General features: G+C 43.1%; 1 protein-coding gene across 2 annotated transcripts in view; it reads right to left on the reverse strand.

Moving 5' to 3' along the window:
- Nucleotides 1–19123, reverse strand: part of WDFY2 (WD repeat and FYVE domain containing 2) — a 194738-nt gene that overhangs the window by 103534 nt on the left and 72081 nt on the right. For both annotated transcript variants that reach the window (XM_055124053.1, XM_004604482.2), the window contains exon 3: nucleotides 933–1006. In XM_055124053.1, the coding sequence (XP_054980028.1) occupies nucleotides 933–1006 (74 nt within the window). The remainder of the gene's footprint in view (nucleotides 1–932; nucleotides 1007–19123) is intronic.

Raw genomic sequence — 19123 nt, forward strand, 5'->3', positions numbered from 1 at the left:
CCGTATTCATGTGAACCTGGTACATATGGAGCATTTACTACTTTGTCCTTCTCAGAACTATTAGTAGAAAGTTCAGGCAAGTCCCGGAAGCAGGCTCTCAACAGGAAATGCCTGAGTTGGGTATTTCAAACATGGAGGTGAAGGCAAGAAAGGCTTAGCCTGGGCCTTTCTTGAGACTCTCATCTCTTCAGTCTGTAGGGAAGAGTAGCTACTGCCTAATTATCGGTCCCCAAGCATGGAGAGACCATGCCTTAGGACTAGAGCAAATACTGAAGGATTGACTGAAATAAAAAATTTCCCAAATCAGTATTGTTACTAGTTAAGATATTCATTAAAAACTATACAGGTGAAAAAGGTAGATAAAATCCAATTATTATTTCAATCTCTAATTACTCCATTTACCTCAAGATTTATCATCCCAGAGTCTACCATGTTTGCATGTGAATTCAGATAGAGATACACAAACATTTACAGAATTCTGTTCACATCAAGAAGACAATAAAGTGCGGAGGAGGAAAAGGAATGTTCAGTATGGAAGACATGATCAGACAAGCAATTCTGAGAAGACTTTTTCCTCATGTTCTGTCACTCGTGTAGGGTGGCACCTGACACCGCAGTCAACCATCTGATCAAAGCTGCTGGGATCACCTTGTTCTAACACACAGGCCCATCAGTTTACTCACTGGTTTCATACCACACCAATTTTAGCCATAGGGTACATCAACAAGCTAAATCTTTCGAAAGTGATGATTGCTTTTCTCCACACCTACCCATAATTTGCCACAGTGCAGTTTCCACTTTTGCTGAGGGGGAAAAAAAGACTTTTTTACATTTGAAAAACATTAATAAATAATTCTCATTACAGTGCATATATATACATGCCACAGGAAGTTTAAGTATTTCAAATGGAAATGTTATTTATGTGTACTTACTGAGATGGTACCATTGTCTAGACCTATGGACAGTCTTCTTGTTTCCGGGTTAAAAGACATGCATGAACATGGAGCTGAAAGAAATGAACATGTTGATGAAATTAACAAAATGATGACTCAATTTAGGAGTGGTAAACAGTTAAAAGTATGTGGCTATTTTTCCCCATTACTTCCTGAAAAAACATTAATTTAACTCCTACTCACCAAAAAAATAAAAGCAGCAATTTTATAAGCAAGCCCTAGTTTTTTAGTTATCCTTTAATGAATATAAGAATATATCCTCAAACTGGACAAGTTCCAAAGAGCCTGGTTTCAGATGTTCTGTCAGTATCCAAATTCTCTTCTCTCTCTCTCTCTCTCTCTCTCTCTCTCTCTCTCTCTCTCTCTCTCTCTCCCCCCCAGATATTCTGTCAGTATCCAAATTCTCTCTCTGTCTCTCTCTCCAGATGTTCTGTCAGTATCCAAGTTCTCTCTCTGTCTCTCTCTCCAGATGCTCTGTCGATATCCAAATTCTCTTCTCTCTCTTCTCTCTCTCTCTCTCCAGATGTTCTGTCAGTATCCATATTCTCTCTCTCTGTCTCTCTCGGTCTCTCTCTGTCTGTCTCTCTCTCATTTTCTATCTCTCTCTCCCTTCCCCAGCCTCCCCCTCTCCCCGTCTCTATTTTATTCATTTGGAACATGTAGACTGAGAACTAAATCAACACAGGGTCAGGTTCTGTAATAAAGAACTCCGGCGACTCATTTCACTAACTCCTGAACAGCATCTCCCCACTCTGCACCACTTACTAACTCAGTACACCTGAGTCCATGTAAATCAAAGCAAAGTTGGAAGCAAACAGGTGCTGGCTAAGCCATCAGTTTCCAGTCGCTGAATTCTCAATCTATATAGATCTCCTATGAATGGATGCATTTGGACTATTTGTCCTATACTAAAGAGTTGTTCTACTTCATCGGGTTTTTATTTGTTTGGTTGGTTTTGGGGCAACACCTGGCTATGCTCAGGGCTTATCCTGGCTCTGAACTCGGAACCACTCTTGGTGGGGCACAGGAAACCATATGACGGTGGGGTTCTAACCCAGGTCAGCTGCATGCAAGGTAAATGCCCTACCCGTGGTACTATCACTCAGTCCTACAACATCAGTTTTAAATGCCTCCTTTATTTTCATAGTAACCTTGCAGACCATGAACTATTCCTCATAATCAACTTAATATCAAATACTTTTACTCCTAGTTTTCATTTATGATTAGATGTTCTACCCCAAGGTCACATGGGGGAAAGACAGAGTTGGAGAAGGTTCAAAGGCATAATTCAAACACAATCCTATTTTCAAATACCCAGTTTAGATTATCTTCAATCTAGAAAAGAATATCAAGTTCCACTGACAGCCACTTCATAATGCAGCAATTAATATTATTTTTATTCTCTATAAAAGAAACTGAGACAACAAAAAGTCTTCTAAACTACATGAAGTACTTACTTCTTTTTGTTTGTTTGTTTTTTGGGTCACACCTGGCATATGCACAGGGGCTACTTCTGGCTCTGCACTCAGGAATTACTCCTGGCAGTGTTCAGGGGACCATATGGAATGCTGGGAATTTAACCCGGTTTGGTCGCATGCAAGGCAAATACCCTACCCACTGTGCTATTGCTCCAGCCCCCATGTACTTACTTTTTTCATTTCAATCATGATATATAATCCAATTTAGTCATAAACTAGATTCCCAAATATACACTGCTGAAAAAGAATTATCAAATGATATTTGTGTACTTTTTGGTCTAAGAAAATTAGTTCTTACTCGCCCTTGGCCTACAACTATGTTACACAACTTCAGGTCTCATAATTCCACATATGTGCAAAATGTTAAGTTTTTTAAAAAATGAAAAGAAAACATGCATTGTGACTACAATTACTGAAGTATATACAGACAAAAATAAACATGGAAAATGTAAGCATGGTTCTTGTGCTCAAGACATTATTTTTTTAACACTATCCAATTTCTATTGTGCTATTCCTGCTTAAATTTTCAGTAATACCTAACTTGGTTAAGCCAGAAGCATGAGCATATAAAGTAGCCCAGAGGACTATCGCCTGGTCAGAATAACCTCATCACCTGCCTGATCTTACAAAAGTATTTTCTGTGTAATTTCCTCTAACACTCATAATTGCTTATGCAATGGTGAGAAAACCCATCCATCTTTGAAGGTGATTTAAAAGACTGTTTTAGTACCACCTAGGCTACTACTGAAATTCATTACCATTTGCTTCCCCCCATTTTCTAGAACTTTTTCAACAAAAAACTTGGAATGCTTACCAAATTCCAAATATGTGATACAATTATTATACACACATAAAGTATAAGGAATTTGCAGATTGTGACATTGACTACATAGGAGAACAATTAAGATTTCTTCCAAATTTTACCACCTTAGTCTAAATCTATGTTTAGAGTAAGAAAAACACTGAAATTCAAAACAGAAATACTTTCCAAAAAAGAACTATGAACAAATGATATTTTAACAGAAATTCTATTGCCCTGGAACTCAAAGATTGAGCCCAAGGTGTGCTACAGAGACAAAACAGCAGATAGGACGCATTAGCTCTCAAGTGCTCCCAGAGGCACAGCCAATCAATTCAAAGAGACAGTTGGTACACAGCAATTCCTTCCTTCCCTCCCTCACGCCCTCCTCTCCTCCCTCCCTAAGTTTTCAAGAAGTTTCTCAAATCACTTCCCAATGTGGAACACTCGCATAGGAGCGGGATCAGGACCCTTCCTCATGGGTCTGGCAGGCCAAGGAGGCAGGAGTGGATTGGAAAGAACATTAAGAGAACAGGAAACAGCACAGGGGTTGGGGCACGTCCTCTATGTGTGCCCAACCCCCTCCAGCCCCAGAGACTAAGAAACTGAGCATTCAGGCCCTCCCGCTGAACCACTGGTCAGCTGGCTGAGTATCACTGGAAATGGGTCCAGGTCACCCAAACCTTGCTTGGGTGACACTCCCCTAAAAAATATAAACAATGAAAATAAAATGGATACTGATACTCATATTTTTGTTCAGTAAATGTCTTTCCTCTGGGGATCCGAGTAGATCCATTCAAGTATCCCAATTTCAGTCCACCAGAAATTAACATAAAAAAATAAATACTAAAGACTATAGCCCATGGGCTGGAGCAATAGCACAGTGGGTAGGGCATTTGCCTTGCACACGGCCAACCCGGATTTGATTCCCAGCATCCCATATGGTTCCCTGAGCATTGCCAGGAGTAATTCCTGAGCGCAGAGCCAGGAGTAACCCCTGTGCATTGCCAGGTGTGACCCAAAAAGTAAAAAAAAAAAAAAAAAAAAAAAAAAAGATTATAGCCCATATAAATGGGCTGCAATTCATGCAAGAAAAAAACAGAGGGGTGGAACCATCTAGGGAAGGATAGGAAGTCACATGAAGTAATATAATTAGGTCCAAGTAGTTTTAAAAAATTATCCAGCAGAGGAACGAGGGAGGAAACAATGGCTTACAGGAAATACTTGTAACTAGACTGCAAAAATGGTGATTATTTTATAATTCAGGAACAAATGCTTTAAAATGAATAATTCACAAGGCAATAAAATAATAACCTTCTGTGATGCAGCCGCCAGAAGTCCCAAAGCATGTGATGCTTCTCTGATGGCTGGAAACTTAAGGAGAAAACTGTCTGCGACACTGTTCTGCTGTCTTGCCTTCAAAGTCCATTCTCCAATGCCCAAGCGGCTGATCACTACCCTAAAAATCACAAGGCAATTCCCCTCCCATGACAAACTCATAAAACCATGCCCCTTACGTCTAGATGAAACACAAACAGCATGCTACAAAACGCAGGTGTATTTATTCCTCCAACTTTTAACTGTTTTCCCATGAGAAAAGATTACCCCACTGATTAAGCTTTGAGGATAACCCCCAGGGGCAGATGCACCCCCATATCGACTCCATAAGAGTCTTCCTGTAGTCATCTAGTCTCAGACTCTCACTCCTCCGAGACAGCCCCAGCACAAACCAGCCAGGGAAACTCAAGTCCTTGCAGTAAGTCTTGCTCGTGTTACATCCGCGCTTCAAGTCCCATTCCCCAATGTTCTCGCTACAGCCTAGGAGAAACTGACTGCAGCTTCTCTGTTAAAACAAACAAAGTCCATTTTCCATGTTTTGTAATTAAGCTTTGCCATCTCCCTTTCCTCTAAAAATCACAAAAAGGTAATCTGGTAACACCTTAGGAAATAAGATAACGAAAGGACAAATAAGATCAAACAAATTTGTGCACGTCTATGGGCAAATGGGGAGGGGAGGAACCTCTTATTATCAAGCCTTTCAAACATTTATCTTTAAACTTAATACTTTGCGGACCAGATAATCCAGCAGGTAGAGTGTTTGGCTTGCATGTGCCCAACCCAGGCTCAATCCTCAGCATCCCAGATGTTCCTGAGAGCCCACCAAGAGTGATCCCTGAGTGCAGAGCCAGGAGCAAGCACAGTGTGCCTCTGGCTCTAGCCCCAAAACCAAAATACAAAAACGAAAATAAGTAGGCTAAAATACAAAATTAAGTCTCAGTAGTTTAAGGCAGGTATCAAACTTCAAATTGAAGAAAAATAAATACATGAGAAGCCTCTCAGTCCGAGTGATTAAACTATTGCTCAAATAATTTGGAAAAAAGTCTAATAAATATGAGTACTAGACAAAAGGAATTGAAGAGAAAGACACTAACTCCAACTCAATGTGCCTTAGAGATGGCTTATGCTTATCTACGGTGGTATTAAAGAAAAACTTGCTCCTGCTTTTTAAAAACTGTAGCTATGGGGGCTGGAGGGATAGTACAGCAGGTAAGGTGCTGCCTTGCATGTGGCTTCCCAGGTTCAATCCCCAGCATCCTATATGGTCCCCTCAGCACTACCAGGAATGATCCCTGAACAAAGAGCCAGAAATAACCCCTAAACATTGCCAGGTGTGGGAAAAAAAAAAAAGTAGGTGAGGAGCCAGGGAAACATTTCAGGGGTTAGGTTCACTCCTCTTCCTCCTGGGTATCACCAAGCCTGAAAGGACTGGAACACCACTGGGGTGTCGCCGGGGGTATCAGCACTACTACACCTCAGATGTAGCACTGAACTGACAGCCTGCTCGGCCAGGAGTCACCAGAAGTGGCCCCTCAGGCCTCCCGAGCACCGCTTGATTAACACAAGGCCAACCCCCACCCCATGTAGTTGCAAGAAGGCATTCTCAAAAAATATTTGGAGGAATTCCCCATTCCCTATTATTTATACTTATATAATGCCTTAATATATGATTGATATAGTTTCTTTCTGTCCTTTGCTGAGGAGTTAAGCTTTTTTTTTTTTTTTTTGGCTTTTTGGCTTTTGGGTCACACCCTGCAATGCTCAGGGGTTATTCCTGGCTCTGCACTCAGGAATTATTCCTGGCAGTGCTCGGGGACCCATATAGAGATGTTGGGGATCGAACCCGGGTTGCCCGCGTGCAAGGCAAATGCCCTACCCGCTGTACTATCACTCTGACCCTTTATATGAGTTAAACTTACATAAACACAAGTTTCACTGAAAGGTAATCGTGGGATTTTAATCACGTTTACTTGTTTTACTACGCAAAAGTATTATCTGGCTGAAGACACTACTGTTTATGGGATATATTGGTGGGAACTTTAAATAAATAGTGGTACTTCCATGAGTAAACATCAGGCGCTAAAGGCATCCTGGAAAAGGGAAATGTCAAACCTAGAACAAGAGGGCCTTAGGCTCTCTCATTCAGGGCAGCCCAGAGGGGGCAGCAAGCCTTCCCCCTCCCCCGCCCCCGCCACACTAGCCCCGAAGCTGAAAACCTCCAGACCCCAATCACAGCCATGCTCTCAGCTGATTTCTACAGGCCAGGAGGAGCCTCACTCATGACTGAACCTGCTAAAAAGCCCAGGTATTTGGGAATTGTGACCAAAATTTCCAGGCTCACTTGGAGTCGGGAATGGGCGACCACCCCCACATCCCTGTGCTTGGCAGTCACGCCCATGAACTGCCTCTTGTGCTGCAGAAGCTAATTAACGGCCAGGACCAGATTCAGAAATAAATCTCCTGGAAGGGAGCAATGTGCACAACACACCACAGAGATGCCTCCAGACCCCAAAGCCAACATCCAGTTAAAACATATATATACATAGATATTAAATTAACCTCAGCTATATCACCATATTTAAATTTCTAGAATTCCTGAAGCCAGCGCGTTATCTCATACTCTACACACTGATGTACCAAGAAAAAGGCTTAATGGCTCCAGGCTGAAATACAGCAATCTTCACACACTCCTCTAAGGAAACATTTTTGGATCATTTTTACCAGAATTTTTAGCAGAATATTCATAGCAATCAATACAAACTAAATTATTTACGTCCTGCATTGGAGGCAGGCTTTGGAAGCCAGGGTGGAAATACATGAAATATGGTGATGGGATTGGTATTGGAATATTAAATGTAATAAATGATTGTGAATGACTTTATAAAAGTAAAATTAAATTTAAATAAATAATAAATAAAATAAGAGGGCTCCCAATATGAAGACTGGGCTCCTGGATACGATTTCATTCAGTCCTGTATCCCATGAGATACTATTTTTTGGTCTACAATATTCAATCCATGCTTGATTTCACTAAAAGTACAAATGCCTTAAGTGCTGCCAGTAAAACACATTTTCCAGTTAAAAGAAGTTGTATATTCTACAAAAATTTATCACTTGTTTCAGTACAGTGGGTATTGAAAAATTTCAGATTGGTCTAATGCCATGTCACCAGGCATAGCAGCAAAATTACAGTGTTACTGACAAACCTACTTTTTCTTCCAAATAAGTTTTAGGTTACAGTTACAGCCATCAGTTTAGGTGGTCATAAATACATATCAAAACACCACATCACATGTAAATCAAACAAGAGCATGCTCAACAAATGCTGATAACTCAAATTACTTATTATCTGTTATTAATAGGATAATCCATGTTTCCCTTTATTTCCATTAAAAATAAAAAGTTTGTGGGTACTTTTTCTTACAAAGGACAAAATTAAAGATTTGATTACATTATTGCTTTTGGAAAGATAAATAGCAAAAACTGTAGCACTGTCACTGTCATCCCGTTGTTCATCGATTTGCTCGAGCGGGCACCAGTAATGTCTCCATTGTGAGACTTGTTACTGTTTCTGGCATATCGAATACACCATGGGGAGCTTGCCAGGCTCTGCTGTGCGGGCGGGATACTCTCGGTAGCTTGCCGGGCTCTCCAAGAGGGGCGGAGGAATCGAACCCGGGTTGGCCACATGCAAGACAAACACCTTACCCACTGTGCTATCACTCTAGCCCAGTAAAAACAGTAAACTTTTTAAGTTCATAATTCTTTAATAACACCTATACCAAAAAAGAAACCAAGAGAGGAAGACATTAGGAAACAAGGGTCAAGTGATATGAATTAAAACAACTGCAACATTTCCAATCACATACATAGGTCCACCAGTGTGCCAAGAAAGCCCTTCAACTGAGTTTTTAAATGTCGTCTGAAGGTCATCAAAATAATAGTACTAAAATGATCACTTCACTTGTATCACTTGTCATCCTGTTGCACCTCAATTTGCTTGAGCGGGCACCAGTAACATCTCCATTTGTCCCTGTCCTGTGCTAGTGTAGCCCAATGCTGTCTGCTTCCTCCAGGAACACGAACAGCATCAAACTGTTCGTTCAGGGTCTTGAAGAAGTCTGACTATCTCGTAGGTGGGCGGCCACATGGTCTTTTGACTTCCTGTGTCAGAATCAGCTCTAGTCCAGCAGTCGTCTCCAAATAGAATTACGTGTCCAGCCCATCTGATTTTTGATGCCTTGGCAAACAAGGCAGCATCCCTGATCCTCGATCGTTGATCATGGAACTCCGATTCCTCTCCTCCCTTGAGAGAACATGATACTCTAAGCATAGCTCTTTCGATTCCTCCTTGGGATACCCGAATAGCATTCTCATCCTGTTTGCGTAGGGCCCAGGTCTCTGAGGTGTATGTTAGTGCAGGAAGAACAGTGGAGTCGAAAAGATGTGCCTGGAGCTGGAGGTTCTCGTCCTCTTAACAACTTCTTCGACACTCTTGAAGGCGTTCCATGCGGCTCTCTTCCTTTTGCACAGTTCTGGTGCCAAGTCATTCTTCATGTTGAGTTCTCGACCCAGGTACACATGGCTGCTGCATTTGGAGATGTTCATTCCGTTGAGAGCAAATGGAACGTCAGGGACTAGTTCATTTTTCATGAACATTGTCTTGGTGAAATTCAGCTGCAGTCCAACCTTTCCACACTCGCGGTCGAAGTCGGCCAGAATTTGTGCCCCTTGGCTAATGTTTGGTGTTATTAGAACGAAGTCATCAGCGAAGAAGAGATGGTATAGTTGCTGACCATCTATCTTCACTCCCATTCCTTCCCATTCCAGTCGTCGCATGACATTCTCAGGGTGACACTGAACAGTTTCGGTGAAATGGTATCACCCTGCCTAACCCCTCTCTTTATGTTGATGATCACTTCCTTGTAGAATGGTGAGATCCTGGTGGTGAATCCATAATACAGCTCACAGAGGACCCTGATGTACTGAGTTTGAACGTCCTGTTTGGCTAGCGTTTCGATGACGGCTTCAGTCTCAACAGAATCAAAGACCTTCTTTAAATTGATGAACATTAGACAGAGCAGCATCTCGAACTCTCACAAAACCTCAATGAGCTTGGTCACCATGTGGATATGGTCAATCGTGCTGAATTCTTCTCAGAACCTGGCTTTCTTGCAAGGTTCACCCCCCTCATCATGGCAGGGGGTGGCAACGGTGCCAACCAAAGAACAGCGAACCAACAGGTGCTGCCCAGAGACGTAGGCAGGTGCATGTTTGTTAGCATGCAGATCATTACAACATGCCAGTCAACCAAAAGCTTGCATTTGGTAAACTGGGAGCACCTGTAAGGGTGATTAAAGGCCACCTAAAAACCTCTGTCCCTCTCAGAGAACCCGGCAAGCCACCGAGGGTATCCCGCCTGCACAGCAGAGCTTGGCAAGCTACCCATGGCATATTCTATATGCCAAAAGCAGTGACAATAATGGCCTCATTCCCCTGACCCTGAAATAGCTTCCAATATGGCAGCGTTGGAAAGGACAAGAAAGGAGAGGCTAATAAAATCTCAGGGCCGAACTAGGCTGCCAAAACGAAGAAGGACTAAAATGACTGTCTGTCCTTTAAAGACACGTACGCTGGCATCGGAAGCATCCATCGAGGACCTGATGGTGCAAGCGCAGAAGATAAAGTACAATGTCACTGGACTGACTGAGACGAGAAGGCATCAATCACATCACACCGTTTTCAACACTGGAGAAGAACTGTTCCTTGGAACATGTGACAGTAGAGGCATTGCTGGTGTCGGTGTCCTCATCAACATGAACTTGGCCATGAGCACTGATTCATTCGAATACCTAACAACCCGAATCGGATGCTTACATTTGAATAGATGTGGCTCATCACCAGCAGTTTCTATCTTTGTCGTCTACACACCAACATCCAACTACAACAAACAAGAAATTGAGAAGTTCTACATAAAGCTGGAGAGGTTCTATAAAGAAGACCACACCTTCTACAAGGTCATTGTTGGTGATTTTAATGCCAAGAGAGGACCGAGAAGGTCACCCAAAGAACTCCACATCAGGACCCACGGCCCAGAATGGAACGAAAAGGGTGAAAGACTGTCTGAGTTCATCATATCCACCAAGACCATCCATAGTAACTCACCGTTCCAGAAGGCCGAATCTGAATGTTGGACATGGGAGTCTCCTGGTGGACAGTTCCACAATGACACTGACCAAAATCATATTCAATCTATGGTTTCGCCTGACTGATGTCACTGTTGTCCCAAAATTCCAAACGGGATTGGACCACCATCTCCTTCGTGCGAAATTCTACTTTGTGGAGCAGGGAGAAAGGGCTGCAAAGTTTAAGAAGAGAACTCCCAGAACAACCACCAACTGGAAGCTCTTTGGCACTACTATGGCAATATGGGAAGATGCCGTCGTTGACAACATTGATGAGGAATACAATCAACTGGTTCAGCACCTCCATGACTATGTGAGGAATGCTGAGAGTGAGAAAGTCAAAAAAAGTCACCTGTCTTCGGAAACTCTAGAGCTCATTCGCCAACGTGGTTTGGCACGAGCCTCAGGCAACCATGAGCTAATGTCCAAGATCAAAAAGCTGTGCAGAGAAGCGATAAAGGAAGACCTCAAGGAGAGAAGAGCAGCAGTGTTAGCCAATGTGGCAGAAGCTGGGAAAAGTATTCGCAACGCTCGCCTGTCCTTCGCCAACTACAAGACCAAGATGACTGCCCTCCAACGTCCTTATGGATCTATCCCATCTTCCAGAAAGGCAATGGAGAGGATTATTCACGACTTCTACTCGGATCTCTTCGACAGCCACATTCACCTGCCCACATACCAAATTCCACAGGGTGGATATGTTGTTCCCAATGTCCTCCCTTCCAAAATCCGACATGCCATTTCGTCAGTAAAGAAGCATACAGCACCCAGTCCAGACAAGGTCGGACCCAAACACCTGAAGAATCTGCCACAGTACTCGTCAATACACTGGCTCAGCTCTTCACATGCTACCTGTCTGAATGCAAGATTCCGTCCCAATGGAAAACCAGCAGGACCATCTTGTTGTACAAGAAGGGAGATATCCACGACATTGGCAACTATGCCCGATCTGCCTGTTGTCCGTCATCTACAAGTTGTTCACTTGAGTCATCCTGAATAGGATTGGCAGAACACTAAATGAAAGACAAGCATGTAGGTAATAAAATTAAGTAATATAAAATAATGAGAGACTCCAAAATGGTTGATAATACTGGTTACTTTTAAAAATAAAAGTTATCTTTTCATACATCACTAATCTACCCACATAAACTACCCCCCAAATTGATCAATCCAGCATAAGCAATGGGAGAGTACAGGAACCATCCAACTCCACCTACTCTTAAATTATGCAAAGATCTCCTCTGACCCACCAGTAAGAAAATTAATGCCTGCAATTTAAATTTTTTGAAAAAAAAAAAAAACATTTCCATCCTAGATAAGAAGGGTATGAACTGGGGCCAGAGAGATAGTAAAGTACCTCTGCGCAGACAAACCCTGATTCAGTCCCTGAGAACAGAGCTGAGAGTAAGCCCTGAGCATCGTCAAGTGTGCCCCAACCTTCCATCCCCCACAAACAAAGAATATGAACATATTAATCATTTTAATTTCCCAAATCCTCAACTTCAAGTTATTGTTGTCTTGAGATTACAGACCCAACAAAAGGGAATGGAAACCAAGACAGCCATATCACCTCACAGATTAGGCAGTCCTGCTGCTACAGGCATCAAAATCCTGAGTGGACTTTATTAAAACAGTCTACTCATTTGATAAATCTCATAACTAAATTATTTTTACAAATCTGAGAACAAAGGAAGTGAGCACTTGTCTGTTGGGCTTCAGTGCAGAGCAAATTATAAAGGAATAAAGGACTTGTCCAAAGTAACTCAGCACATGTTAGCAAGAATGAAAATCAGACTCTAGAATCCCAGCCCCACCCAGAGAAATAGAATCTATTTGAAATACCCCAATCTTAAACAGTGTAAATTTTGGAATAAATTTAATATAACAGTAAGCTTATGTTTCAGTGCTATTCCCCTACTGGTCTTTAATTGATTCTCTTTATCTCATTTCATAAGAAATTTGGAATGGTTTGAAAAAAAAATACAATATAACCAAAAAAATAGAAATAAGCAAAAAGCTATGAATAAGGAAAATCAACTCAGGAACAGAAAGGAAATCCTGCGGGGAAACATACGCTCCCTGTTCATCTTACCCCTAAGGGCAGGAGAGCAGTTCTCGAGGGCTACTCCTCCTAGCCTTCACCTCATGATACAGATGGAAAATAAGACCTCAGCGGTCCTGGGAGCAAGCAGAAGTGACGGACTGGCACCAGCTCCGGGTCCCCCTGCGCATGGGGCTGAGAGCTCAGGCCCCAACCCAGCACACTGGTGAGCTGCTCTGCCTTAGAAACAGCCACGCAAGGACTCTGCTCTTCGTCCGATGTCCATACCGAACCTCTTCCTTCTCACGCAAGGGGTGCTGGACACTATGGGAGATGATGACTCCACACTCCATGTCTGACCGTGTGCTGTAGTCTGGGCCGAGGACTCCTACCCCTGGGAACAGGATCCTGCCGGACGGGAGAGCTGCAGAGAGCAGTAACTGGACCCCAGAGTCTGCATGTCACCCACCCAAACCAGCTTTTACTCACAGCCATGCTTCTGATATAAGGCTGGAAGCAAACAGTTCAAGATTATGTTTTTAGGTGATGATACATGAAAGGCGTAGAGGTGAAGGCAGCCACCACAGGTGTACGAAGCCCAAGGGAACCCAGTCAGAATCTCAGACTGGGCTGATGCCATGTCACCAGGCAGGGCAGCAAGTTGGAAACAAAACAAACAGGTCATTTTATTGCTATGCTAGGCTGCCTATTTGTTTTTCATTGCTTTTGAGAAACTTCTTCTGTTTCGCTTTGTGGCCAAGTTCATAAACACTTGGGAGCCAAAGTAAATTCCACCGGGCAGCCCTGGGGAGGTGCCCACACACCCAAGATACCCGACTCCTCAGACTCCAGTCCTTTAGTAACTACAACTTTGGTAGCCATGTTGCTTCCCCGACAGGGAACAGGAGAGGCTGGCAAGGAAGGTGCAGGCACAGGGGTCTAATATGGTTAGAGTCAGGAAAATCCACGCACCTCCTGCCGCAGCTGCCTGCGATGCTCCCCTCCACCCACTGTGCCACTCCCCAACTGCCAAATTCCAGTAACTCAGCCAGGAAGGCAGGTATGCATGAGCTTTTCGCATGTTTTTTTTTTCTCCCATAATGTGGCGCAAACGGGGTGGCTGAAATGGTATCTTAGAAGTCTGGGACAAATAATCACTTTATGGCTGCAACTGGAACCCCAACTCTGTCTGCAGGGCGCCCCCCTCTGGCTTCCTGGCCAGGAAAGTCCCAGCGGGGGAGGCTGCAACCTGATCTTGTCACAGGCAATAGCAACTACCACTTGAGATACACCCAGGGGATAATATTTTTAAAAGACAATTTGATGAGGAAATGCTTTTATTTTTTTATATAGATGTAAAATCAGCTTATAGGAATCTACAAAAGAAGAAATCAATGAGCCTAAAATTCTCAAGGTTTAAAAAATGGACTTTCTTTGGGGAGTTTTTGTGACTGTTTTTCCATTTCACCTACTTCCATGTCTTTAAAAGTTTGAGGGCCACACTTAGGACTGACTCCTAGCTCCACGCTCAGGGATTACTAAGAGGATGCCAGGGATCAAACCCGGGTCAGACCCCTGCAATGATCACGCTAGCCCACATGTCCCATTCTTAACACTCACCATAACATCACAGTTTGCACTTCTGTCTCACCTACCAGACTGTACAAACTCAGAATCAGGGATCATCTGCCTGATTTCATCACTATACCTCTGTATGTCAACAGTGTTTAACACAGAAAAGACTACTTAACACTTACCAAGCAAACTGTCCAAAGAAATGAAATAGGGTCAATTTGTCTGCTTTTCTTCTTTAATGGCCCTTAGTGTTCTCAAACTATTTTCTTTCTCTTTTTGTGGTGGAGATTGTGAAGGGCTTGGGGGCGGGGAGGGAGGAGACAAGGGCCCCAAGTGGAGCCCACCAATTCTTAGCCAACATCCTGAGCTGGTATGGATCAGGAGTTTCCTGAACCCTGTGGTGCTGAGGACCCATGAGCCACCCCAGTGGTGCTGGGGGCCTCCAAGTCCACCCCACAGTGCTCAGGGTCCTCCTGAGCAGAGGAGTGCGCACAGAGGTTCTCAGAGGAATGGGTAGTGCCAAGAATAGAACTGTGCTGGCTTAAAACTTAGCTGCTGTGCAATCTCCTGGCCCCTCAGACTGTTCAGTGCAACTACCCACACCAATACCTGTTCCATTCCTTCCTTCCCTTTCAAGATCTCACCAAATACACAGAGATCATAGAAACAGGTCTCAGGAGTGGTACACCAAGGGTTACACTGAGTCACACACCTGTAAGTTAAGTAAGAGAAACAGAGAGGACAGCGGTGTGGTCAGCACATGTGGGTGTGTCGAGAAGGAAGTCTCTTAAGTGGAAAGGTAGAGGCATAGTCACCTCGAGGGGGTTAGGGTCCAGAGCAAAATCTCCCAGCATCACTTTCCTCCCCCAGGCCAGCCCAACTGCTTCCTCCCTGTGCCCCACTTCCCCTTGCAGAGATCAGCTTTGATGAACCCTTTATACATAAATATCGCACAACTCTAGGGTTCCCCTGCGGCCACCAGCCTGGGCTCAAACTAGCATATCGCACAGGAAAATCAGCCGGGTTCAAGGGCAAGTCCGGTTTCTCCTGGCTTCCTTACAGGGGGTGGAAGCTTCTCAGCAAAGACAGGATCATTAGGATACCCGAAAGCAGCCATGTTTTTGGTGAAAATATTTCTGCTCTCATTTTTCCATCTACTACTCACCCAAATTCAATCTACAGTTTGCCTTCAGGCCACTCCTTTCCACTTCTACTCCATTTCTTCCATTCAACTTCGAATTTTCTCACCCCCACAAAACATGATTATTGTGCCCCAGAACATGAAAAAATGCGTTAAAGGGTACTTTAATGGCCAATATAAACAAATAAAATCTGTTTCATGTGTTTTTGCTATTTTTTATAATCACTTTATACTCTGAATACTATTTATAATTCTAGAAACAGAACGCGACCATACTTGCCCTGCAGTGCTCATTTTGACTGCCTCCACATATGTGGATCTTCTCACTTATTTTGTAACCAATACCACTTAACCATTATTTAAGGATAATATTGAGTAACCTCTAAACAAGAAACCTTTCAATGGAAAGGACTGCAAAACAACCTGCTGGAAATTTAAAACTTTTTCAGGTTTTCTAACAGACCAAAAATGTAGCTTCTTCCCTTATGCAGTAAGATTCTGTCTTGCTCTAAATGAGCATATCCCACAGGAAAATCAGACTGGCTCCAAAGCAGTCCGGTTTCTCCTGGCTTCTAAAGTTAAACACACCTTAAATTTCTGCTCAGTTACTATGTCATCTGAATGCACAGCTTACTAGGAACACACATACCAATTTATGAAGATCAGAACCTTTTGTTTTTACATCTACAAAGCAACGGAACCCCTCTCTGTATCACTGTATCACTGTCATCCCGTTGTTCATCAATTTGCTCAGGCAGGTGCCAGTAATGTCTCCATTCATCCCAGCCCTAGGTTTTAGCAGCCTCTCCTTACTCGTCCTTCCAAATGGTGCCATAATTGGAGGCTCTTTCAGGGTCAGGGGAATGAGACCCATTATTATTACTGTATTTAGCATATTGAATACGCCATGAGGAGCTTGCCAGGCTCTGCCATGAGGGCGGGATACTCTCAGTAGCTTGCCGGACTCTCCGAGAGGGACAGAGAATGTATATAAGAGAATACAAGCAAGTATATTAAAACCAAACACATATGTGCTGCTTTAGGTATATCGTGGGCTAGACTATAAGATGGAACCCCTTATCCCTAATAAAATACTATGAAAATCATGACTGTAAGTACTTTATGCATTTGCACATCCTGGCACCTAGTTTCATGTCTTACATCTAGTAGCATGTAACCTACTTATATATGGTAAGTTATACAGTAGATGTTTATATGACTTACAATCAACATTTTATATGTAGTCTTTACATGTGTTCAAAGAAACAAGCAAGCTGGCTATACCACAAAATGATCTTTTCAATCTTCTCTGAAGAACATTGAAATTATTAGGGATCTTAGTAAAATGCAAATTCTGATTCTGCAGATCTGGGGCGTGGAAGGGGCACAATATTCGCATTTCTAATAAGATTTCAGATTACCTGAGTGCTGATGGTAATGTTTCAATAGCAAGAGAACCCTTTTTACTCCTTTTTCATCTCCACAGGCAAAGTGCAAAGATAATAAAAGGTTACTCCTTGCCAAAGCTGTGTTCAGGCAGTAGGAAAATTAACGATAACGTTCTCAAGGAAATACATCTGCATTATCAGACTGGGGTTTTCAACGAGTATTTTTTTTTTTAATTGAATCACCGTGAGATAGTTACAAGCTTTCATGTTTGGGTTACAATCACACAATGATCAAACTCCCATCCCTCCACCAGTGCACATTCCCCACCACCAATATCCCAGGTATACCCCCACTTTCTCACCCGTCCCCTGCCTCCATGGCAGACAGTATTCCCCATACTCTCTACTTTTGGGCTTGATGGTTTGCAATGCAGATACTGAGAGGTCTTGCTCCTTTATCTACTTTAGGTCAGGTGCAGGCGCTATATCTACCGGCAGTCAGTCACTCATTACAGTCTGACTTCCAGTGTTTTATAGGGTGATGAGAATCCAACTAGAGGCTTCTCTGTGTTCTCGGTGACAGTCCAGTAAGGAGAGCATCAGAAAGTGACACCCACTGGAAAGTGGGGAAGAGGACATGTAGGCAAGTGCTGAGGATCCTGTGTCCTCATAAGGTTTCCATGGTCCTCGGATGTCATTCCCAAGGCTTCGACATTCTGCTCTGCCACAATGAGGGTCTCTCCTCCCTCAACATCAAGGGGCTTGCAATATCTGGTTCAACTCTGCTTGCTGGACTTTATTTTGGTTTTCGGACCACAAAGCTCAGGTCTTACTCCCAGCTCTGCACTCAGAGATCAACCCTGGCAGTCTCAGGGACCATATGGGGTGGTCGGGATCAGACCCAGGCCGGCCTCGTGCCAGCCTCGCATGCTGTATGACTGCTCCAGCCCCAGACTCGCTGGACTTCAGGCTGTCCTCACCCCTTCAGTGAGACACTGCATCCAGTAAGATGAAACAGCTAGATCACAAATAGTATGAGTTAAACCACTTAAAAATCAGGAAGGGGAGCCGGAGAGATGGCTCAAAGATCTGGGTGCTTGCTTTGCATGCAGGAGGTCACAGTTCAATCCCTGGCATCCTCTGTAGCCTGTGGTCCCCAAAACACTTCCAAGAGTGATCCCAAGCAACACAATGGGAATAGCTCCTTTTCATCACTCCAAAACAAAGAGACAATCAGAGAAAAATCAGACAATTCCTTTCCCCTTTTTCTACCAAGGCCTTCCTCATGGCTACTGTTCAAAATCGAAGTTTCCCTGCAGCCTTTAGCCTGTGATGACATCTGTGGGAGCTTAAGCCAAGGCAGAACTATAAGGATTCAATTACAAGAACTTTCTTCTCTACAAATGTAGACTGAATACTTGGTTCAGTTACATGGTTGTCATCTATTTAATGTAAAACTCTAAAGACACGCTAAATCTCAAAGAAAATTTGAAAATCCCAGAAAGCCATGGTATCCTTAATAACTTATGATCTGATCATAAACAGGCAAAACTCGTTCAAGTTATTACAGCGATCTTTTGCCTGAGGCATAAACAACCACATGCACAATTCAGTTTAAATTTGTTTTGGTTGCACACTGTGGCATGTCAGTGAGACAACTAAAATGTGAGACACCATGGGAAGTGGAGCCCAGAGTAGCGAGCAGAGACCAAATAACAAGCCAAGGTTGGGAGGGAGATTTTCTAGGGTCTTAATTTGAATTCAATTAAGATTTGGTGGAAGGAGAGTAAGAAAAAAATGTTTAGTAATATCGCTAGTAATAATTCTAAATAATTATTCTGCACTAGAGTAAATATGGAAGAGGGTACCCAAATTTTATTAATTCTAAGTAAAAATACTAGACTAAAAAGATCCTTCCTGTTTGGGGAAGTGGCTCTTTTCTCCCTATAGGGTCTACAGCCAGCAAAAAAGTCTAATAACATGGGGGCTGGAGTGATAGCACAGTGGGTAGGGCGTTTGCCTTGCACGCGGCCGACCCGGGTTCAAATCCCAGCATCCCATATGGTCCCCTAAGCACCGCCAGGGGTGATTCCTGAGTGCATGAGCCAGGAGTGACCCCTGTGCATTGCTGGGTGTGACCCAAAAAGCAAAAGACAAAAAAAGTCTAATAACCAATCATAGATATATCAAATAAATGCATAAACTAAAGATATATTTGAAAGATG

This window comes from Sorex araneus, chromosome 1 (assembly GCF_027595985.1).
Source record: "Sorex araneus isolate mSorAra2 chromosome 1, mSorAra2.pri, whole genome shotgun sequence".
NCBI classification, from domain to species: domain Eukaryota; kingdom Metazoa; phylum Chordata; class Mammalia; order Eulipotyphla; family Soricidae; genus Sorex; species Sorex araneus.